This window comes from Mustela nigripes, chromosome 17 (assembly GCF_022355385.1).
Source record: "Mustela nigripes isolate SB6536 chromosome 17, MUSNIG.SB6536, whole genome shotgun sequence".
In the NCBI taxonomy this organism is placed as follows: domain Eukaryota; kingdom Metazoa; phylum Chordata; class Mammalia; order Carnivora; family Mustelidae; genus Mustela; species Mustela nigripes.
In genome coordinates, this window is record NC_081573.1 from 16113947 (window position 1) to 16138860 (window position 24914).

The window sequence follows — 24914 nt, forward strand, 5'->3', positions numbered from 1 at the left end:
TCCATTCTTCTGACAGCTTTGGGTTTAAATTGTTCTTCTTTCTAATTCCATATTATGTAAAGTTACTGATTTGAGATTCTTTTTTAAATAGAAATGTTTACAGCTGTAAATTTCTTTTAGCTCTGATTTGGATGCATTCTGTTAAGTGTTTGTAATGTTATGTTTTTCAGTTTGTCTCAAGATCTGTGATTTCCCCTGTGAAGTATTCTTTGATGTACTCGTTAAAAGTCTTTAATTTTCTCATATTTGTGGATTTTCTACTTCTCCTACTATTGATTTCTAGTTTCATTCCACTGGGCCCACTACATCCTCTAAGTTTTGTTATGCATGTTCATTTTCTTTTATCCCAAATTATAATTTCATTTTTGGATTTCTTATTTAATCTAGTGATTTCTTAAGAGTATGTTGTTTCAAAAAAAGAGAGAGAAAGAGAGAGACTCGTAAATACAGAGAACGCACTGGTATTTGCTTAGAGGGGAGGATGGTATGGATGTAGGGGTGGGTTAAATAGATAAAGGGAATTAAAAGGTACAAATTTTCAGTTATATAATAAGTCACAGAGATGAAAAGTACAAAATAATGAATATAGCCAATATTATTGTAGTAATGTTGTTACTACATTACTGTGATGGGCATTGAGTACAGTATTGCATTGTTGAATCTATATGTTTATACATCTGATACTAATAGAACTAATTGCATATTAATATACTTCAAAAAAGTATGTTGCTTAATTTCCACATAGGTTTCATTCCACTGTAATTGGTAAAGATATGTGGTGTATTTTCAGTTTCTTAAAATGTATTAAGATTTGTTTTGTGGCTAATTACATGTTCTATTCTGAAGGTTGTTCAACATGGACTTAAGACAAAAATCAGTGTTTTGCTATTAATAGGTTGAGGATTCTGTTTTGTCTGTTGACTTAAATATAGTGTTCAAGTCTTCTGTTTCCTTACTGATCTTCTATTTCATTGTTTTATTATTTTGTTTTGTTTTCAAGTTTTTATTTAAATTTCAGTCAGTTAAAATAAGGTGTAATATTAGTTTCAGGTGTCGAATTTAGTGACTCATTATTTATTATTGGAAGTAGAGTAGTCAAGGCTCAAGGTACTATTGTATAACTGTTTGTATATTCAATAATGTCATTTTTTTTTGCTTTATATATTCTGCAGGTCTGTTCTTAGATACATATTATAGAGTGAATATTTGTGTGTCTCCCAAATTTATATGTTGAAGCCCTAAGCCCTACTATAAGGAGATGGGGCCTTTGGAAGATAATTAGGATAAGAGGAAGTCATGAGGGACAAACCATCATGATAGGATTTGTGCTCTTATAAGAAAAGATATCAGAGAGCTTATTCACTCTTTCTCTGCACCTGGACAAAGAAATGATCATGTGAGCATACAGCAAGATAGTGGCCATCTACAATCCGATAAAAGAGCTTTCACTAAAAAAAAAAAAAAAAAAAAAAAAATTTCTCACCAGAAACTGACATATTGAGACACTGACCTCCAAATTCTAGCATCTAGCATCGTAAAAAAAATTCATTTCTGTTGCTTAAAACACCCAGTCTATGGTATTATTTTATAGAAGCCCAAGCTAAGACAGTGCATATGATTATAATTGTTATATTTTCTTGAAGTTTTAATCAATATCTCTGCCTGACCTCAGAGATTATGTAACAAAAACATCAGTGATGACACACAACATGGAATACAAACTTCGCAAAAATAGTCTGGAGAAGTCACTAAATAAATGGATGGCTGCAGTCCTCAACCAACAAAAATCAGCAATCCCCAAGGAGGGAAATAATCTGATTTCCAAACTTACAACATTATACTACTCAAAATGTCTACATCTCAGCAACAAATTGAAAAGCATTAAAAAATAGGAAAGTATGTCTATCACTGAGGAAATGCAGATATTGAAATCACTAGTCAAATATATTAAACCAGCTATCCAAAATATGCTAAATGAGCTAAGTAAAACACTGGACAAAAAATCAAGAATATAATAATAAATGAGGGGCGCCTGGGTGGCTCAGTGGGTTAAGCCTCTGCCTTCAGCACAGATCATGACCTCAGGGTCCTGGGATCAAGCCCTGCATCGGGCTCTCAGCTCAGCAGGGAGCCTGCTTCCCTTCCTCTCTCTCTGCCTACCTCTCTGCCTACTTGTGATCTCTGTCTGTCAAATAAATAAATAAAATCTTTTTAAAAAAGAATATAATAAATGAACAAAAATGAATGTTAATTAGAAGATAGAAACTATAAAAAGGAACCCAAAAGAGATTCTGGACCTGAAAAGTACAATAGCTGAAATGAAAAATTCACTAGATGAGTCCAATTGGTAGACCTGATGAGGTAGAAAACTTAGTGAATTTAAAGATAAGGCAATGGAGGGGCGCCTGGGTGGCTCAATGGGTTGAGCCTCTGCCTTCGGCTCAGGTCATGATCTCAGGGTCCTGGAATCGAACCCCGCATCAGGCTCTCTGCTCGGCAGGGAGCCTACTTCTCCCTCTCTCTCTCTGCCTGACTCTCTGCCTACTTGTGATCTCTCTGTGTCAAATAAATAAATAAAATCTTTTTTTTTTAAAAGATAAGGCAATTGAAATTATCTAGTCTGAAGACTAGAAACAGAAAGAAAAAAGAGGGCCTGAAAAAGCTATCTGACACCATCAAGCACATCAATATATACATAATAGGAGCCCAGAAGTAGGAAGGAGGCAGAAAAAATATTTGAAGAAATGACTGCCTAAATCTTCCCAAACCTGAAGACAAGAAATACACATTTTCATGACCCTCAATTAACTGCAAGCATGATAAACTCAAAGGGATCAACACTCAGAAGTGTTACAATTAAATTATTGACAAGCAAAGACAAAGGTTCTTGAAAGCAGGAGGCAATCAATTTGCTACATACAAAGGTGCTTCAATAAAGTTAACAGCTGATTACTCATCAGAAACCATGTAAGTCAGAAGAAAATCAGCTTATATATTTAACATTCCAAAAGAGAAAAAAAAACCAAACCCTGACAGATGTTCTATATCTGGCACAACTAACCTCAAAATGAAAGAGAAATTAAGATACTCCAGCTAAACAAAACCTGAGGGAGTTGCTACTAGGATATCTCTGTTTTAATTTTGTTAAATTAGTATTTATAAAGTAGAGCACCACAATGTTGGATGGTGAACTGGGGTTCCAAAAAAGGCCAAAAAGAAATTGAAATATAGTTTATTACTCACAGGTCCAGGAGGAAGTACACAGCATGCCTCCAGGGGCCACACAGGTAGGTCCAGGCAGAATGCACACAGAAAGTGCAGCAGAACCTAGGGTACATGCTTTCATTAGGGTCTGTAGGTAGTGTTGTAGGGTTCTAATGCTAGGGCCAGACTGCTTAATTCAAATAAAAAAGAGTGGGGTTTATATAAGCTTCATGGGGGACTTATAGAAGGGCCACACAAGGGGAAGGCTCTGGGAAGCAGGGGTAACTGTTTATTACAAGGGCCATTTGGGGAAGTCCTATCAAGAACTTGTGAAGCTATGGGCTGTGATCTAAGGTATGTACCAATGGGAGGGATTGGTTTAGTTTGAGGCCCTGGTTTTATTGATTTCTGTTTTAGTTTCTATTTATTTCTGCTCTAATCTTTATTATTTCCTTCTGTCTACTGGTGTGGGGTTCTGTTTGTTCTTTTTCTAGTTCCTTTAGGTGTAAGATTAGGTTGAGATTTTTCTTCCTTCTTGACGTAGGCCTGTATTGCTATACCCTTCCCTCTTAGAATAGCTTTTGCTGCATCTGAAAGATTTGGGGCTATTATGTTTTCATTTTCACTTGTCTCCATGTATTTTTTTTTATTTCCTCTTTAATTTCTTGGTTGATCCACTCATTGTTTAGTAGCATGTTTTTTATCTTCATATATTTGTGCTCTTTCCAGATTTTCTTCTTGTGGTTAACTTCTAGTTTCACAGTGGTGTGCCCAGAAAAGATGCATGGTATGAACTCAGTGTTTTCTCACTTGTTGAGACTTGTTTTATGGCTTAATATGTGATCTATTCCCTTATGTACTTAAAAAGAATGTGTATTCTATTTTAGGATGGAATGTTCTGAATATATCCGTAGCTCCATTTGGTCCAATACGTCTTTCAAAGTCAGTTTCCTTTGTTGATTTTTCTTTTTACCCTTTTAAAAAGCATCTTTCTTTCTTTTTCAGTGTTCCAAGATTCATTGTTTATGTACCACACCCAGTGATCCATACAATACATGCCCTCCTTAATACCCACCACCAGGCTCACCCATCCCCCACCCCTGCCTCCAAAACCCTGTTTGTTTCTCAGAGTCCACAGTCTCTCATGCTTCGTCTCCCCCTCTGATTTACCGCAATTCACTTTTCCTTTTCTTCTCCTAATGTCCTCCATGTTATTCCTTATGCTCCACAAGTAAGTGAAACCATATGATAATTGACTTTCTCTGCTTGACTTATTTCACTCAGCATAATCTCCTCCAGTCCTGTTCATGTTGATACAAAAGTTGGGTATTCATCCTTTCTGATGGCTGTGTAATATTCCATTGTATATATGGACCATATCTTCTTTATCCATTTGTCTATTGAAGGGCATCTTGTCTCTTTCCACAGTGGCAATTGTGGCCATTGCTGCTATGAACATTGGGGTGCAGATGACCCTTCTTTTCACTATATCTATATCTTTGGGGTAAATACCCAGTAGTACAATTGCAGGGTCATAGGGTAGCAATATTTTTAAATTTTTTTAAGATTTTATTTATTCATTTGACGGAGAGAGATCACAAGTAGGCAGAACAGCAGGCAGAGGGAGAGGGGGAAGCAGAGAGCCTGATGTGGGGCTTGATCCCAGGGCCCTGAGATCATGACCTGAGCCAAAGACAGAGGTTTAACCCAGTGAGCCATCCAGGTTTCCCTATTTTTAATTTCTTAAGGAATCTCCACACTGTTTTCCAAAGTGGTTGCACCAACTTGCATTCCCACCAATGGTGTAAGAGGGCTGGATAATCTATCCATTGATCTAAGTGCTGTGTTAAAGTCCCCTACTGTTAATATCGCAACTCATTTGTGTCCCAAAGGTTTTTTTCCTGCTTGCTGAACAAGTATAGATTAGCTCTAGCCCTGGCACCCCACCAAAATTCCCCACCATTCAGTGGAGCTGAAACCACACCTTCTATAATGAAATCTGAACCCCAGACTTAGAGATGGGGCCCATCTTCAAAATTTATCCTTCCCTGGATACTCTCCTTCAGTCTTTGGGTACTCTTCAGAATTCTTTATATCTTATAGTTACTCTTTTACAATAGCTTCATGTTTCTGTATACTCCATCTTGGTCCAGAACTGGAAGTAAAATATCCTTAATGGCCACATTAAATGTTTATACTAACTGTAATTAATAATGAATTGGGAGTTATTTCTATACTCTTATGGAAAAATTTTGGAAGATTTATTTATTTGAGGGGGGTGGACAAAGGGAGAAGGAGAGAGTCTCAAGCAGACTCTACTGAGCATGGGCCTCAACCAGGGCTTGATCTCTCGACTCTGAGGTCATTACCCAAGATGAAATAAAGAGTCGGATGTTTAACTGACTAAGCCACCCAAGCGGCCTGTTCTTATGGAAAGTTTTGAGCAAATGAGAAGGAAATTATGAATCACTTCTGATAACCTTTCACTTAGTCACAGGGCTAAAACTGGCAAGAGAGAATGGAAAATTTGGTACTTAGCAGAGGAGCCAAGCACACCGGGGAAAAAAACCTGAAAATTTTGGCAGTCTGCCCAAATTATGGTATATCATTAAAAGAATATATAGGTATAACAACATGCCACCATAAAAATGAGGTAATTTCATGTAGGAGAGGACCTCTGGGACAGAATATATTTTCCAAAAAGGACCACTCACTCAACTATATCCTACCTCATATGCTCTGCTTACAACAGGACACTCTCCTATCAAAATGTAGCTGCCTTAAACAGAGAATGGCAGAAGTGAAATTATGCAACTTCTCAGGCTAGCTATGGAAGATCTTTATGGTACACCACATTTTCCAAACAGGCCACAATATATCCTATCCTACAGGCTCTTCTTAAAATGTGACAATTATTTCATAGAGCTTTAACTGCCTCAACCAATAGAGTATGACACAAGTGATGTTATGTGATTTATGAGGCTAGATCATAAAAATTACATGCACTTTCACCTTGTTTTATAGGGAAAACTCTTGAAACTCAAGACACTATGCTTAGTGGCCTCATAGAGATATCATATGTAGGTATTCTGGCTGACCAACCTAAGGTCCAGTTGATAGCCAGAATCAAGTGCCTGACATGTGAGCACGTGAATCTTCAGATGATCCCAGCCTTCAGCCAGCAAACTTTCAAGCCACCCCATCTAAGGCTACGTCAATCAGAGATGAGCTGTTGTTGCCAAGCCCTGTCCAAGTTTTTACATATGTGTGAGCTAAATAAATTATTACTGTATCTCAAGCCAAGTTTGGAGTGGTTGTTACGTGGCAACAGCAACTGGAACGATTGCCAAAATATGGAAGCAAAAAAACAAGGCAGGTTTTTATAAAACATACAATTTATATATTCTTAAAAAGCAAATGAAAAAAGCAAAACTACATTGAGCTATAAATATATATATATGTGTATATATATAGCTCATATATATAGCTCTGTGTGTATGTATATATCTATCTATAGATATCTAGATATCAATATCGATATCTAGATATATATATACATACACACACATATGTCACTTTCAATCTCTGCTAGTAGCCTGTATAGCTAGAAATATATAGTTTCATACATATCATTGGGAAAACTACATAAATTGCTGATGGATCTGTTCCAAAGTCTGGGAATTGTTTGGGGGATTTGAATCATACACTGTTGCAGGCTAGGATTGGGTTTCATTAACAGTAGTACATATCCCTCAAAAACTCAAGAGGCTTTTGGGGTGCCTGTGTGGCTCAGTGGGTTAAAGCCTCTGCCTTCAGCTCAGGTCATGATCCCAGAGTCCTGGGATCAAGCCCCACATTGGGGTTCTCTGCTCAGCAGAGAGCTTGCTTCCCCCTCTCTTGCCTGCCTCTCTGCCTACTTGTGACCTCTCTCTGTCAAATAAATAAAATCTTTTAAAAAAAGAAACTTATTAGGCTTTCAAGTATTCGCTAATTTGTTTAACTACAATACAAAGATCCTGTGTGAATACAGTTTTAAGCTTGATTTCTTTTGCTTACTGGCCCCTTGTGCTTTCATTTTTCTATCCCTTTAATGTTGCCAGGCAATCATATTTCACATTAAATACCTCACTTTGGTGACTTTCATATCTCTTTTCTCTTGGACCCCAAACTTCTCCCCCCCCCCCCATATTTTCAGCTAACCTTGTTTAATGCTCATGAAATCATTGAAGGCATTAGAACATTTTCCAAGACTTCTCCCATCTCATCTACTTACTTCCCAGCACCCCATATTTGGCCATACTATTGTCAGGAATAAACTTTCCAGGATATTACCCCAAATGATCCCTCCATCTGTTAAATCTTATCCCCTCACTGACATAAAGCCATTGCTCCAGTAATTCTACTTTGTTATGAATTATTCCCCCCATCCAATTATTCCAAACAGCATACAGAATTGCTATTACTTCTCCCATCCTGGAGAAACTCTAATTCCTGTTGCTACTTTTTTTTTTTTTTTTTTTTTTGCTGCAAACACCTCCAAGCAGTTGTGTCTATACTCATTGTCCCCAATTTCTATTTTTCAACAGGTTCTTAACTCAACCACTCCAAAACAATCAAAAATACCCCTACTCTTCTCAAGATCAACAATAATATGAATAAGTTCAAGTCAAGTCTCATCTAATATTATGTTGTCTGCTAATGGTATCTACAACCATTGATCGTCTTCCTTTGACTCACTTTCATGTAGCTTCTGTAATGCCACACTATTCTATTTTTCCTTCTATCCCACCCACCCTTCTTAGCATTCTTTGCTAGTCTGTCCTTTTATCCTTGAATTCTTAATGTTAGAAGGCACTGTGGATCAGTCTTTTCTCTATCTATACCCATCTTTAATGATCTTATTCTGCCTCATGGTTTTATATAAGTATAGGCAATACTTACCAAATTAATATAATCTCCAGAACAGTACATGCTAAAACATCCAAATGCCTAATCAATATTATCATTTTGTCTAAAAAATATTTCAACTCAACATTTTCAAAACTGAACTCCCCAATATCCCCAACAAACCTGAAGGAATTGCAGCTTTTCCCATCTCAGCTGATGGGAATACCATCTTTCCAGTTGTTTGAAGCCAAAATCTGTGAGGCAAAGTCACCCCAGAAACCTTTCTCTCTCATCTGATATCTAACCCTTAAACAAATCTTGCTTGCTCACATTTACCCTATATCTAGAGTCCAGCCACTTCTCACCATTGTTACCATTATGATGTAAGCTAATATCTTTCATCTGAATTAAGGGGCCACGGCCTCTTGCCCACTTCACTTTTTTTTTTTTTTTTTTTTAATTTAAACAACACAATGGCAGCTTGTCAAATCACATCCTTTGCTGAAACATTCCCGTGGCTGCCTCTTCTACCAGAAAAAATTACAAAATGCTTACAGTGACTGACAAGGACTTATAAGATGTGGCCCTGTTATCTCTCTATCCTCCTCTATTAATCACCCCCTTGCACAGACCTCTACAATAGCTTCTTTGATGTTCCTCAAGTATACTAACATCATCCCATTGTAGGACCTTTGTTCTTAGCTTCCTCCTGTTTGCAGTACTCTTCCCTTAGATAACCACTTTCTCTTTCACGTCTTCCAATCTCGACTGAAATCATTTCTTATCTATGGTCCATTTCATAAACTTTCATATTCCTCTGAACTACTTCTGAATGACCTTTCCTCCATAACACTAATGTTCTAATATACTCTGTAATTTTTCTATAACTATTCTATCTCCACCTGCTAGAGTTGCTCATTGATATATCCCAAACACCTAAAAACAGTAGCTGGGATACAGCAATATATGAATTTACTGTCAACCAGGATTGGATGCCTGTAGGGAGAGATGACATCTCTTAACAAAGCAATATCGCTTTCAATCTCTGCTAGTGGCCTCTGCAACTAAGTCTATACCAAATTTATCTTTCATGGGACATTACCAAAAGCAGCAAGAAACACCCAACACACATTCTGAATGACTCCTATCATTTCTACTAAAATTATAGCTTTAACTGGTGAAGGATCTGCCTTGTAAGATAGACTGGAAGAGAGTCAGACCAAATGTCCTGTCTATAAAAGCAAAAATCTTTAGTTTTCTGGCCTGAAGTAGGTTAATTCTCATTCATGATGGCACAAAGTCAATGCCATATTTAAGATTTCCTTTACCCATAGCACTCGACTTCTGGGTACAAAATTCACATTTTAGTGTCAATGACAGAATAACAACAACATCAACAAATAAGTTTATTTGAATTTTATATAAAGAAATACAGGAGGCAGACAGACCAGAATTGGTACAACTGTTCCAAAAGATCAGTACAGGTGTAGACTCATTCTGTATTTCTGCTCCATCATCCTTAGTACCCAGATAATCATTTTCAAATTCTCCATAAAATCACCAGAGCTGTAAACTAAATGTTCACATTGTAGGCAGGGAAACAAAGAAATGCAGAGAGAGAAAGGTATTCTTAAATGTCCTACATGTACAAATACCACTTCCATCTTGCTGAGCTGCAAAAGAGGCTGAGATCATTTTTCAGCCAAGAATTCTAAAGGAAAAATGGATATTGGGTAGGGAAGTAGCAGTCTGTGACAGAACGTCATGTTTCACTGCAAAATAGTAATATCAGTTTATTTTTAGTTTAATTAAAAAGCTGTACATTCAAGTTTTTAGAAATTCCCTAGTAGAAAATTTTATTTTGGCTAGCCATTATTTTTCATTTCTTAAATAATATTCTTTAATTATGGTAAAAATGATAGGACATATGAATTTTTGAACCTTGTTACAATTCACTTTACCTCTCTTCAACAATCCACTGATTAAATCTACAAATTTTTGTCTCCCCGCAACACCCAACAGTATGAATTTCCTCTTCTAGCATATGGAAGAAGATGTGAATGAAAGCTTTCTCATGTTCATTACAGCATACAGTGGCCCCCACTCAAACAGGGTCAAATATTAATGAAAGATTTCTCAATATTCATTATACCCCTAAGTGTCCTCTTCTCATGCAAATTCTCTAAAATCATACTATTAATAATGATAGCTAATACTTGTGGTATACTATGTTCAAGGCACTGCTCTAAGAACTTTACATGAAATGTCTCACATAATACTTCCAAGAATCTTACAAGGAAAGTATTAGGCCTATCTTACAAACGATTAAGCCAAAGCAGAGGTTAATTATAAATGTCATGAAGGAAAGTAGCTGGTAGAGTCAAAATATTGTTGGAAAAGACATATTCTACAGCCAGAGGCCTCAATATATTTACTATATTAACAGAATTATTCTCTATTATTATAAGCTAAAGTTTAATAGGTTTCCAGTAATGATAAGTTTTTCTACATAGATTACATTAACAGTATCTTTCCCCCATTAGAATTCACTGATGCTGAACTTTATGAGGCAAATACGCTCCCATATTCACATTTTAGGAATTCTTTGATAATAATGGATTAGTGACCAGAGAAGGCTATCTTAATCATAAAGAATCAGGTAACTCATATATAAACTTGAGAGCTATGACTGAAATCTATCCCACATTCCTTATATTCAAAAGATTTCTCACTGATATGATTTCTCTGATGTTGAGTTAGTTGTGAACCACGAGTAAAGGCCTTCCCACATTCCTTACATTGATAGGGTTTCTCACCAGTATGAACTCTCTGATGTCGAGAAAGATGTGAGCTCTGAGTAAATGCTTTCCTGCATTCTTTGCATTCATAGGGCTTCTCACCAGTATGAATTCTCTGATGTAAAGTAAGTTGAGAGCCATGACTAAAGGCCTTCCCACATTCCTTGCATTCATAAGGCTTTTCTCCAGTGTGAATTCGCTGATGTTGAGTAAGTTGTGAACCACGAATAAAGGCCTTCCCACATTCCTTACACTGATATGGTTTCTCCCCTGTATGAATTCTCTGATGCTGTATAAGTAGTAAGCCACGGGCAAAGGCCTTCCCACATTCATTACATACATAGGGTTTCTCACCAGTATGAAGTCTCTGATGTTGAGAAAGATGAGAACTCTGAGTAAAGGCCATTCTACACTCTTTACATTCATACGGCTTCTCACCAGTATGAATTCTCTGATGTTGGGTAAGCTGTGAGCCACGAATGAAAGACTTCCCACATTCCTTACATTCATAAGGTTTCTCACCGGTGTGAATCCTCTCATGCTGAGTAAGTTCTGAGCCACGACTAAAAGTTTTCCCACATTCTTTACATTCATAGGGTTTTTCTCCAGTATGAATCCTTTGATGTCGAGTAAGGAGTGAACCACGATTAAAAGCCTTTCCACATTCCTTACACTGATAGGGTTTCTCACCAGTATGAATTCTCTGATGTTGAGTAAGTTGTGAGCCATGACTAAAGGTCTTTCCACATTCCTTACATTCATAAGGCTTCTCATTCGTATGAATTCTCTGGTGTTGAGTAAGTTGTGAACCACGGATAAAGGCTTTCCCACATTCTTCACATTTATAGGGCTTTTCACCAGTATGAATCCTCTGATGTTGCATAAGCAAAGAGCCACGAATAAAGGCCTTTCCACATTCCTTACATTCATATGGCTTTTCCCCATTGTGAATTTTCTGATGCTGAGAAAGCTGTGAGCCACAGATAAAAGCTTTCCCACATTCCTTACATTCATAAGGTTTTTCACCGGTGTGAATTCTCTTATGTAGAATAAGTTGTGAGAGCTGAGTAAAGACCTTTCTACATTCTTTACATTCATAGAGTTTCTCACCAGTATGAAGTCTCTGGTGCAGAGTAAGTTGTGAGTTCTGAGTAAAGGCCTTCCCACATTCTTTACATTCATAAGGTTTCTCACCAGTATGGACTTTTTGATGTCGGGTAAGTTGTGAGCTACGAATAAAGGCTTTCCCACATTCTTCACATTTATATGGTTTTTCACCAGTATGAATTCTATGATGTAAAATAAGTTGTGAGCTCTGAGTAAAGGCCTTCCCACATTCCTTGCATGCATAGGGTTTCTCACCAGTATGAAGTCTCTGATGAAGAATGAGCTGTGAATCACGACTAAAGGCCTTCCCACATTGCTTACATTCATAGGGTTTTTCACCAGTATGAATACTATGATGTTGAGTTAGGTGTGAGGCTCGTCTAAAGGCCTTCCCGCATTCTTTACATTTATAGGGTTTCTCAGTAGAATGACACCTAGTATGTTGAGATAAGTAAGCATGCTGATTGAAAATGGACATTTTTTCATATATGATCATCCCTTGCCTGAAATATTCCTCCTGGTTTTCTTGTTGTTTTTCCAATGTGCCTCTGACTTCCAAATAATCTCTGGAACTGGACTCCTCAAGATCACAGTTTTCAAGCCTGGCACTCATTTCCCATTGGGATAGTTCTGTTTCATAATTGTCATTTTTTGGAGATAAGTCTTTATTTGCACTCCTTGAAGGCAAGTCTGAAAGATAAGAGAACATCAAACATTTCTATTGTCATTTCAGGAGAACCCATAGTAGAAAAGACTATATGTGAAAATATCTATAGATGGTAACCAATTTATGATGGTTCAACCTATAAACTTTTGCTCTTATGATAGTATAAAGGCAACATATATTCAGTAGAAACTGTACTTCAGTTATGAATTTTGTTAATTTCCTGAGCTATCAATATACAGTACAATACTCTCATGATCCTGACCAGTCACAGTAAATTACAGCTCCCAGGAAGCCACATGACTGTGAGGTTAAATGGGTGATATACTTACAACTATTCTGCACCCACACAATCATTCTGCTTTTCAGTTTCAGTATAGTATAAAAAAATTACATGAGGTATTCAACACTTTGTCATAAAGTAATCTTTAAGTTAGATACTTTTGCTGAACTATAGACTATTTTAAGTGTTATGAGCATGTTTAAAGTAGGATAGGCTAAGCTATGATGTTTGGTAGGTGTATTCAACTTACAAAATTTTCACCTCACCATGGGATTATTGGGGCAGGAGTTATAAGCTGAGGATCTGGTATAGGAAACCAATACCCAAAAGAAATAACTGGCTTACATCAGTGCTTTTCAGATATTATTTACCATGACCTATACTAATATCTACTTACCTTTCATGTCAGAACCTGACCCATACAGTTTCATTAAACAATATCTAGGTTTCTAGGTAGATTATGAAGTTGTAGTAATCCAAAGAGAAAGGTACTGGTACAGACACATGTACAATAAAACAGAATAGAGACACCAGAAACAAACCTACACTTACATAGTCAATTAATCTATGACAAAGAACGTTAAGAATATACAATGGGGAAAAGACAGTCTCTTCATCAAATGGTGCTGGAACGACTGGACAGCTATACACAATAGAATGGACTGTCTTTCAACACCATACGTAAAAACAATCTCAAAATGGATTAAAGGGCTAAATAGGAGATCTGAATCCATAAAAATCCTAGAAGAGAACACACGCAGTAATTTCTCTGACATTGTCTACAGCAATATTTTTTTTTCAGGTATGTCTCCTAAGACAAGAGGAACAAAAAGGAAAAATAAACTATTGGGATAACATCGAAATAGCTTTCGCACAGCAAAGGAAACCATTAACAAAACAAAAAAGCAACCTATTGAATAGAAGATATTTGCAAATAATATACCCAAAAGAGGTTAATATCTGATATATATATATATATAACTTATACAACTCTGAACCAAAAAGCAACCTGATTAAAAAATGGGCAGAAGACCCGAACAGACATTTTTTCCAATTAAGACATAAAGATGGCCAACAGACACATGAACAGATGCCCAATATCACTCGTCATCAAGAAAATGCAAACTAAAGCCACAATGAGCTATCATCATTTTGCACCTGTTAGGATGCTAAAAACAAAAGGACAAGAAATAACAAGTGTTGGTAAGGATGTAGAGGAAAAGGAACCTTCATGTACTGTTGACGGGTACGTAAATTGGGCAACCACTGTGGAAAACAATATGGAGGTTCCTCAAAAAAATAAAAATATAGAGTAGGTGAAGATGGCAGCAGAGTAGGACCACCCGTGGCTCACCCTGTTCTATGAATACAACTACACAACTATCAAATCATCTTAAGTACCCCAGAAATCGATCTGAAGATGTGTACTCCATATCTAAAAGTAGGTAAGAGGCCACATCAAAGAAGTTAGGAAGTCTGGAGATGCAGCTTGGGAGAGAAACTGATCAAGTCTGCTATGGTAGGAAGGGAGTTGCAGACATGGAGAAGGGTAAGAGACAGACTAGTACACTGGGAAGCACACGGGGAAAATGAATCTCCATAGCAATTGGCTTGGAAAGTGAAAGAACCCAAATTTTGAAAGTTCATGCAACCAGTGGGGATTAACGCCCGGAGTTTAAAAGGTCAGTGTGTGAGGCTCTGAGAGAGCTTGGAGGACATGGGGCTGCTCTTGGAGAAAAGGCAGGTCAAACAGCCCACGGGCATACAGTGTGGAAATAGTGATTTGAAGAGTACCTGGGGCACAGAGTGGAGAGGTCAGTTAAGAGGCAGCAATCACAGAGAGACCCCTCAAGGAACAAAGGAATTAGCAGGTGCCATTTCACTCCCCCATCCCTCAGCATAAACACAGAGCCACCTGTGGGAACCAACACAGTAACAACACTACCTACTCTACTTGCTTTCAACAAGCCCCAGCTCCACCAGGCTACAGTGGAACCACCCTTCCCAGTAACACTTGGCAGGTCCCCTACCCCAGAATACTGGATCAAACCCCCCACTAACACTGTGTCTCCTTATCTAGGAGTTTAGTGAGGCCTCAGTTCCAGTGGCAATGGTGACAGGTCTCATTTCACAAGCAGACCAGAGCACACCTAGTTAAAATGCATACCACTGAGGCCAGGGACCAAACATTGGTCATAACAGACAAAGAAAGGCTTTGCAGATGACTAGCCTGAAGGATAAAGCAGCCAGGACATGTCAGCATAACACACATAGCACACATTGGAGAAACTCCCTAAAGCACCAGGCCCTAGGAAACACGGACACTACACTGCATGACACAGAAGAAACTCTTTTTTATAAGGCCGCTACCCTCAAGAAAAGGAGATTACCTGAATTTTTTTAATACAGAGAAAGAGGAATAGAGTACTTAGACAAAATGAGAAAACAGGAATTTGTCCTAAATGAAGGAACAGGACAAGGTCATGGCCAGAGATCTAAACAAAACAGATATAACATGCCTGATGGAGAATTTAAAGTAATGATCGTAAGGATGCTCACTAGACTTGGCAAAAGAGTGGAAAACACCAGTGAGACCATTAACAGAGATAAGGAATAACGTAATAGGAAGGGCTCAAGAAATTAAATGAGAAACACATTTGGAGGAGTGAACAGCAGGCTGGATGAAGCAGAGGAACAACTTAACCTATAAGACAGAGTAATGGAAAGTAATCAAGCTGAATAAAAGAGATAAAAAAGAATTACACAAAATATATATATATATTTAAATACACATTTAATATATTTGTACATATAAATATATATCTATATAAAAGATATATATCTATATAACATAGAGATTATATATAAGTATATATAAAAACAGATCAATTACATACACACACACACATAAAACAGATCAATAAAGCTGGTTCTTGGAAAAGAGCAACAAAATTGGCCAGACTTATAAAAAAAAGAGAGAGAAGGAATACAAAGAAATACAATTACAAATGAGAGAGGAGAAATAACAATAAATACCATATAAAATTAACAGAATATTATGAAAAACTATACGCTAACAAACTAGACAACCTAGAAGAAATGGATAAATTCCTACAAACATACAAATTAACACATAACCTACCAAACATATAAGCTATCACAACTGAAACTGGAAACAATAACCAAAAAATCCCCAACAAACAAGTCCAGAACCAAATGGCTTCACAAGCCATTTCTACCAAACACTAAAAGAAGAGTTAATACCTATTCTTCGCAAACTATTCCAAAATCAGAAGAGGAAGGAAAACTTACAAGTTCATTCTATAAGGCCTGATATTAAAATCAGGTAAAGACATCACACAAAAAAGAGAACTTCGAGTCAATATATCTTATGAACACAGATGCAAAAACCCTCAAGAAAATACTAGCAAACTGAATCCAACAATACATTAAAAATACCATTCACCAAGACCATGTGGGATTTATTTTTGGGTTGCCAGGGTAGTTCAGTTTTGCAAAACAATCAACATGATACATCACACCAGGAGGAGAAAGAATAAGAACCTTATGATCATTTCAATAGATGGAGAAAAAGCATTTGACAAGTACAACATCCATTCATAAAGTAGGTTTACAGGGAACATACATCAACTTAATAAAGGCCATATATGAAAAACCTACAGCTAACATCATCCTTAATGGAGAAAAACTAAGAGCCTTTCCCCTAATGTCAGGAACAAGACAAGGATGTCTACTTTCACCACTTTTATTCAACATAGACTAAAAGTCCTAGCCACAGTAATCAGACAACAAAAAGAAACAAATGGCATCCAAATCAGTATGGAAGAAGTAAAACTTTCATTATTTGCAGATGACATGATACTATATATAGAAAATCTGGGGTGCCTGGGTGGCTCAGTGGGTTAAAACCTCTGCCTTCGGCTCAGGTCATAATCCCAGGGTCCTGGGATCAAGCCCTGCATCAGGCTCTCAGTCAGTAGGGAGTCTGCTTCCTCCACTGTCTCTGCCTGCCTCTCTCTGCCTACTTGTGATCTCTGTCTGTCAAATAAATAAATAAAATCTTTAAAAAAGAACAAACCCAAAAGACTTCACCAAAAAAACTGATAGAACTGATAAACCAATGCAGTAATGATGCAATACACAAAATCAATCTATAGAAATCTGTTGTATTTCATACACCAATAATGAAGCAACAGAAAGAAAAATTAAGGAAACAATCCCATTTACAACCGCACCAAAAATAAGATATCTAGGAATAAACCTAAGCAAAGAGGTCAAACGCCTGTACTCTGAAAAGTATAAAATACTGATGAAAGAAACTGAAGATGACACAAAGAAATGGAAAAACATTCTGTCCTCATGGATTGGAAAAATAAACAGTTAAAAAGTATATAATACCCAAAGCAATCTATACTTTTAATGTAATTCCCGTCAAAATACCAACAGCATTTTTTACAGAGCTAGAACAGATAATCCTAAAATTTGTATGGAACCACAAAAGATCTCAAATAGCCAAAGCAACCCTGAAAAAGAAAAGCAAAGCTGAAGGCATCACAATTCCAGACTTCAAAATCTATTAAAAAGCTACAGTAATCAAAACAGATACACAGACAATAAAAGAACACAAAATCCATAAATCAACCCATAATTACATGGTCAATGAATCTCTAACAGAGCAGGAAAGGATATCTAATAGGAAAAAGTCTCTTCAACAGAGTTTTGGGAAAACTGGACAGCAATATGCAAAAGAGTGAATACACAAAAATAAATTCAAATGTACTAAAAATCTAAATGTGAGACCTGAAACCATAAAAATCCTAGAAAAGAGCACAGGCAGTAATTTCTCTAACATCAGCCATAGCAACTTTTTTCTAAATGGGTCCCCTGTGGCAAGAGAAACAAAAACAAAAATAAACTATTGGGACCTCATCAAAATACAAACCTTCTGCACAGCAAAGGAATCAATCAACAAAACTAAAAGGCAACCTTTGGAATGGAAGAAGGTATTTGCAAATGACATATCCAATAAAAGGTTAGTATCCAAAATATATACAGAACTATACACTTTAATAGTCAAAAATAAATAATCCAAGTAAAAAATGGGCAGAAGACATGAACAAACATTTCTCTAAAAACACACAGATGGCCAAGAGACACAGGAAGAGGTGCTTATCATCACTTATCTTTAGGGAAATGCAAACCAAAACTACAATATCACCACACACTTGTTGGAATGGCTAAAATCAACAACACAAGAAACAACAGGTGTTGGTGATGAGAAGAAAAAAGAACTCTCATGCACTGTTGGTGAGAATGCAAACTGGTATAGCCACTGTGGAAAACAGTATGGAGGTTCCTCAAAAAATTAAAAAAAAAAAAGAACCACCTTATGACCCAGGAATTGCACCACTGGGTGTTTACCCGAAGAATACAAAAACACTAACTCAAAGGGATACATGCATCCCAATGTTTATAGCAGCATTGCTTATAATAGTCAAGATATGGAAGCAGCCTATATGTCCTTTGATAAGTGAATGAATAAAGATATATAAATATAAATATATAAAAATATATATATATATATATATATAGAGAGAGAGAGAGAGAGAGAGAGAGAGAAATATTATCCAGCCATGAAAAAGAATGAAACCTTGCTTTTTGCAATGACATGGATGGAGCTAGAGAGTATAATGCTACGTGAAATAAGTCAGGGAAAGACAAACACCATATGATTTCGCTCATGTGGGATTTAAGAAACAAAACAAATGAGGAAAGGGGAAAAAGGGAGAGAAACAGACAAACCAAGAAATAACTATAGAAAACTGATGGTTACCAGAGGGGAAGTTGGTGGGGTTACTGGATGAAATAGGTGATGGGGATTAAGGAGTGTGTTTACTGAGATGAGCACCAGTTGATTAAAACAAAAATTTTTTAAATAATTAAAATAGAAATACCATACGGACCAATAATTTCAAAGGAAATGAAAACAGTAATTTGAAAAGATACATGCACCCCATGTTTATTTCAGCACTATTTACAACAGCCAAGATATGAAAGCAACCCAGTGCCCAACAACAGATGAATGGATAAGGAAGATGTCATATATATATGTAATGGAATATCATACAACCAAAGGGATGTGACTGTGGCATTTGCAACAACCTCAATGGACCTAGGGATTACTATACTAAGTGAGATACGTCAGAGTGAGGAAGACAAACAACATGATTTCAGGGGTGCCTGGGTGGCTCGGTTGGTTAAGTGACTGCCTTTAGCTCAAGATGCTGGAGTCCCATGATCAAGTCCCATGCTGGGCCCCCTGCTCAGTAGGGAGTCTGCTTCTCCCTCTGATCCTCCCTTTCCCGCGCTCTCTCTCTCTTTCTCTCTCAAATAAATCAAATCTTAAAAATAAAACCATATGATTTCAGTAAGTGGAATCTACAAAAAATTAATAAACAAACAAAAAGCAGATCAGACCTACATATAAAGAGAACAGACTGATGGTTGCAGAGGTGAGGGACATGGAGGGTTGGGCAAAGTGGATGAAGCTGAATGAAAGATACAGGCTTCCTGTTAATGGAATGAATGTCATGTGACTAAAAAGCACAACATAAGGAATACAGTTAATGATACTGTAACAGTGATGCATCAGGACAAATGGTAGTTCCACTTGTGAATATAGCATAATGTATAAAGTTGTCATATTAGTATGTTGTACACCTGAAACTAATGCAACATTTGTGTCAATTATATGCAAATAAGAAAATGGAAACCCAGATGTCCCTCAAAAGTGAAATGAATCAACAAACTTCGGCATTTCCCCACAATGGAACACTATTCAGGAATAAACAGTAAGTACAGATACATGGAATATTGTGGATAAATCTCAAATATATTTTACTAAGTGAAAAAGGCCAGACCAGAAAGGCTAGATATTTTTATTCCATTTATATAATATTCTAGAAAAGGCAGAATTGTAGGGATAGAAAATAGGTCACTGGGACAGCACGAGGGGGAAAAAATTATTTATTTATTTATTTTAGAGAGCACAAGCAAGGGGAGAGGCAGAGGGAAAAGGAGAGGCAGACAATCTTAACTAGACTCTACACTGAGCACACAGTCCCAGAGAGGGCTTAATCTCATTACCCTAGATCATGACCTGAGCTTTTGGTTCATGTTTTTGTTTTGCTTAGTTGGACACTTAACCAACTGAGCCACCCAGGTGCCCCCAGCATGAGGAAATTTGTGGGTGTAATGGGACTGCTGTATATTAGGACTATAACAGTAAATGGTGCATCATATTTCCTGAAGAACACCAATAAACACTGAATAAAACATGAGAAACAGCCTCCCAAAAGAATGCAAAGCACAATGAAGAACCAGAAACTAGACAGGTAAATATACTTTGAAGCCACAGCTACCCTTGGGACATCTGCTGTCCTCAATCACCTGCATATGAAACTTAATGGTCTTAAATAAAAAAATCTGAGATAAGGCCCTGGACTGACAATATGTCAGATTAGTAATAAAGCAAGCCCCAATTCGGGCTCCACTTGTGCTAGGTAGTATGTTTGGGGATTATCTCTCTCTACCTCTCCCCTCCCACTCTCCTTTTCTCTCATGTTCTATCACTAAAATAAATAAATTTTAAAAAACCTTTAAAAGCAACAGTTAGTCAATGGGAAAGTATAGACGCTGGGTGGATAGAAGCTAGGAGGTTATAGCAATAATCCACATGGCTTGGACCAGATGATTCTGGAGGCAGGTGTGGAGAAAGTGAGATGTCATTGGATTCTGGATATATTTTGAAGATGTGATGACGAGGATTTGATGATCAACTGGGCATGTACTATGAGAGAAGTCAAAGAAAATTCTAAGTGTTTTGCCTGGGCATCCAGAACAGTAGAAATGCCATTTACTGAGAACTTCTCATTGTAGTAGAGGCAGGTTTGAGAGAGAGTATCAAGAGTTTGGTTTTGAACTATTAGACATTGTAAAGAAGATGTTGAGTAGGAAGGTATATGTAGAAGTATGGGGTTCTGGGGAGATATTTAGATTAGATAAATAAATTTGAGAATTATCAATAACTAGATGACATTTAAAGCTATGGAATTTGATAAGATCACCCAAGAAGAGTCTTTGGATATAGAAGAAAATGGAAAGAGAAGGGAAGAAAAGAAAAAGAAGTTTGAGGATTGAGACTGGGACACTTGAACATTTAGAGGTCAGGCAGATGAGAAGTAACCAGAAAAGAAGACTAAAAAGGAGTAGCCAATGAGGAAAGAAAAAGATTAGGAGAATATGGAATCCCAGAGACGAAGTGAAGAAAGTGTTTTAAATAGGAATAATCAGGGATGCCTGGGTGGCTCAGTTGGTTAAGCAGCTGCCTTCGGCTCAGGTCATGATCCCAGCGTCCTGGGATGGAGTCCCACATCGGGCTCCTTGCTCGGCAAGGAGCCTGCTTCTCCCTCTGCCTCTGCCTGCCATTCTGTCTGCCTGTGCTCACGCTCACTCTCTCTCTCTCTCTCTGACAAATAAATAAAATCTTAAAAAAAATAAATAGGAATAATCAGTTTTGTCAAATGTTGAGAGAGGAGGTAAATGGTAACTTTTAATTTAACAAAGGCTTTAACAATAAAGAGGTTACTACTGATTTTCACAAGATAGTTTTGGTAGAATAAAGAGGATAAATTTTGATTGAAGCAGTTTTTAAAAGATGACCTAGAGTTATGGAGCATGGAGAATTCTTTTGAGTTTTGTTATAAAAAGTAACAGAGACTGTTTCCTTTGCTGTGCAGAAGCTTTTGATTTTGATGAAGTCCCAAAAGTTCATCTTCGCTTTTGTTTCCTTTGCCTTTGGAGACATATCTTGAAAGAAGTCGCTGTGGCTGATATCGAAGAGATTACTGCCTATATTCTCCTCTAGGATTCTGATGGATTCCTGTCTCACATTGAGGTCTTTTATCCATTTTGAGTTTATCTTTGTGTATGGTGTAAGAGAATGGTCCAGCTATATTTCATATAGCTGCCCAGTTTTCCCAGCACCATTTATTGAAGAGACTGTCTTTTTTCCACTGTATATTTTTTCCTGTTTTGTCGAAGATTATTTGACCATAGAGTTGAGGGTCCATATCTGGGCTCTCTACTCTGTTCCACTAGTCTATGTGTCTGTTTTTATGCCAGTACCATGCTGTCTTGGAGATTCCTCAAGAAATTAAAAATAGAACTTCCCTATGACCCTGCCATTGCACTCCTGGGTATTTACCCCAAAGATACAGATGTAGTGAAAAGGGCAATCTGTACCCCAATGTTTATAGCAGCAATGGCCACGGTTGCCAAACTGTGGAAAGAACCAAGATGCCCTTCAATGGACGAATGGATAAGGAAGATGTGGTCCATATACACTATGGAGTATTATGCCTCCATCAGAAAGGATGAATACCCAACTTTTGTAGCAACATGGATGGGACTGGAAGAGATTATGCTGAGTGAAATAAGTCAAGCAGAGAGAGTCAATTATTATATGGTTTCACTTATTTGTGGAGCATAACAAAAAGCATGGAGGACATGGGGAGTTAGAGAGAAGGGGGTTGGGGTAAATTGGAAGGGGAGGTAAATCACGAGAGTATGGACTCTGAAAAACAATCTGAGGGGTTTGAAGTGGCGGGGGGGTGGGAGGTCTGGGTACCAGGTGGTGGGTATTATAGAGGGCACGGATTGCCTGGAGCACTGGGTGTGGTGAAAAATAATGATACTGTTATGCTGAAAATAAATAAATTTTAAAAAAATTTATATAAAAAAAAGTAACAGAGAAATGGGGCCATATCAAGAGGAAATGGGTGTCAAGAGATTTGTTTATCCATTTAAGATGGGAGATGGGAGAAATTTCATGTTTGTGTGCAGATGAAAATGATTAGAATAAATACTAACAAGTTGATAAATGCAGAAGACTAACAAAAAAACAGAACATTGCTCCAACAATGTCCCTGAAGAGATGAGAATTAAGTGGCATTTAATATAAAAGTAGAGGACTGGTCTTAGATAAAGGTACATGAAGTTCATTTATCATAATAGGAAAAGAGGCCCAATGAGTATAGAGTAGGGAGACAGATCAGTGGGGCAGCAGAAGCTTGTAGAAGTTCTCTGATTATTTCTGTTACCTTGGTAAAATCATGACAATCATCTTGGAGTCAGGCAAGAGAAATTAGAAGTCATGATTATGCAAGTGACAACTTAGCTTTGAAGTAAACAAAAATTGATAGACAGAGAAAAAGGAACTAATAAATCCAAGATCATAGTAGAGAACTGTGATATTGTAAAGTAGTAAGATAACACAGTTGGTCTTTGTTCCTGATTTCTGGCAGGAAACTTCAAACTCAAAACTCTCGGAATTCCCTGAGTGATAAAGGTAAATGTTATTCATAACAAGTCCCTTTCAACCACAGCTGAGTTTATGCTAAGGAAGTGACTTTTGGAAAGCCCCTAAGGATGGTAGGCTGGTTGCCAGGGGAACCAACCATATGATCAGTGGGTTGGAAATTGCAGCCCCATCTTCTCACCTCTGGAGAGCAGAGACACTGGACACAGAGTAGGTTACTAATGCCTGTGATTTCATCAATAATAATAACCTGTAAGGCCCACAGAAGATGGGGTGAGATTCTTTAGAACTTAAGATATTTACTATTTTGGGGGCACCTGGGTGGCTCAGTGGGTTAAAGCCTCTGCCTTCGGCTCAGGTCATGATCCCAGGGTCCTGGGATCGAGTCCCACATCGGACTCTCTGCTCAGCAGGGAACCTGCTTCCTCCTCTCTCTGCCTGCCTCTCTACCTACTTGTGATCTGTCAAATAAATAAATAAAATCTTAAAAAAAAAATTAGAAACTGTAAAAATAAAGCTAAAATATAATCCTAGAATTAACTTCTACATAATGTTTGTCATAAAAGGAAACAGCAATTAAACTTAAAATTTAGAACTAAATACCAAAAGAGCAACCTAGTGTGAAATCCTGATACTCAGATTATGTAATCACAGAAAACTTACAGTCTTAAATGCATTTATTAGAAAACAAGAAATAATTAAAAACAAAAGAATTAAGATTTCAACTCAAGAAGATGAAGAAACAAAACAAAAAAAGAATTAGCTAGCTAAAAATGAGAAAGTGAATAAGCCAGAATTTATAAAGAATAAAAATGGCTACAAGTTCATTCATTCCTTCCAAATCAAGTAAACGATAGAAATATATGACATGCTGGGGGAAAAAAATCAGATTGGGTACAAACCCAAAACACTGAAAAGGAAAAAGAATAACATAAATCCCCCAAATTAAGAAAAGTGCTTATGAGAAAAACCTATATATAATTCAAGATTAAATCAGAAAAACTAGATGAAATGGATCAAATTAATACAAAATCATCCATGAAGAAAGAAAATCTGAGAATACAAAAAAAAAAAAGGAAAATCTGAGAATACATCAATAACCACATAAGAATTTTAAATGTGAATTCAATGTCTATGCTCCTAAAAGGCCATTGATACCAATGACTGATGGTATCACTGGTAAGATTATCCAAATCATTAAAGAATACACAATTCTAACCATACATAATTGTTGAACATAACAAAAATTTGGAAATCCACCCAAGTCATTTTACATAGTTAACTGAAATAACAGACAATGAGAGCTCAGGAAAACTAAGTCAATCTTATGAATCAACATTAGTAGAATTTAAAAATCGACATTAGCAATGTAGAATCTAGCTATGTATTTAAGGACTAATACACCACAATTAAATAAGGTTTATCCCACAAATGCAGGAGTAATTCAACATCAGAAAATCTACTTGAGGAGTGCTTGGGTGGCTCAGTCAGTTAAGCATCTGCCTATGGCTCAGGTCATGATCCCGAGGTCCTGGGATCAAGCCCTGCATCAGGCTCTCTGCTAGAAGGGGG

The 24914-nt window shown here is 37.1% G+C and overlaps 1 protein-coding gene across 4 annotated transcripts in view; it reads right to left on the reverse strand.

Moving 5' to 3' along the window:
* Positions 1-9484: 9484 nt before the first annotated feature.
* Positions 9485-24914, reverse strand: part of ZNF420 (zinc finger protein 420) — a 48426-nt gene continuing 32996 nt past the window's right edge. For all 4 annotated transcript variants that reach the window (XM_059382872.1, XM_059382870.1, XM_059382874.1 and 1 more), the window contains one exon: positions 9485-12686. In XM_059382872.1, the coding sequence (XP_059238855.1) occupies positions 10756-12609 (1854 nt within the window). In that variant the 5' untranslated portion in view covers positions 12610-12686 and the 3' untranslated portion in view covers positions 9485-10755. The remainder of the gene's footprint in view (positions 12687-24914) is intronic.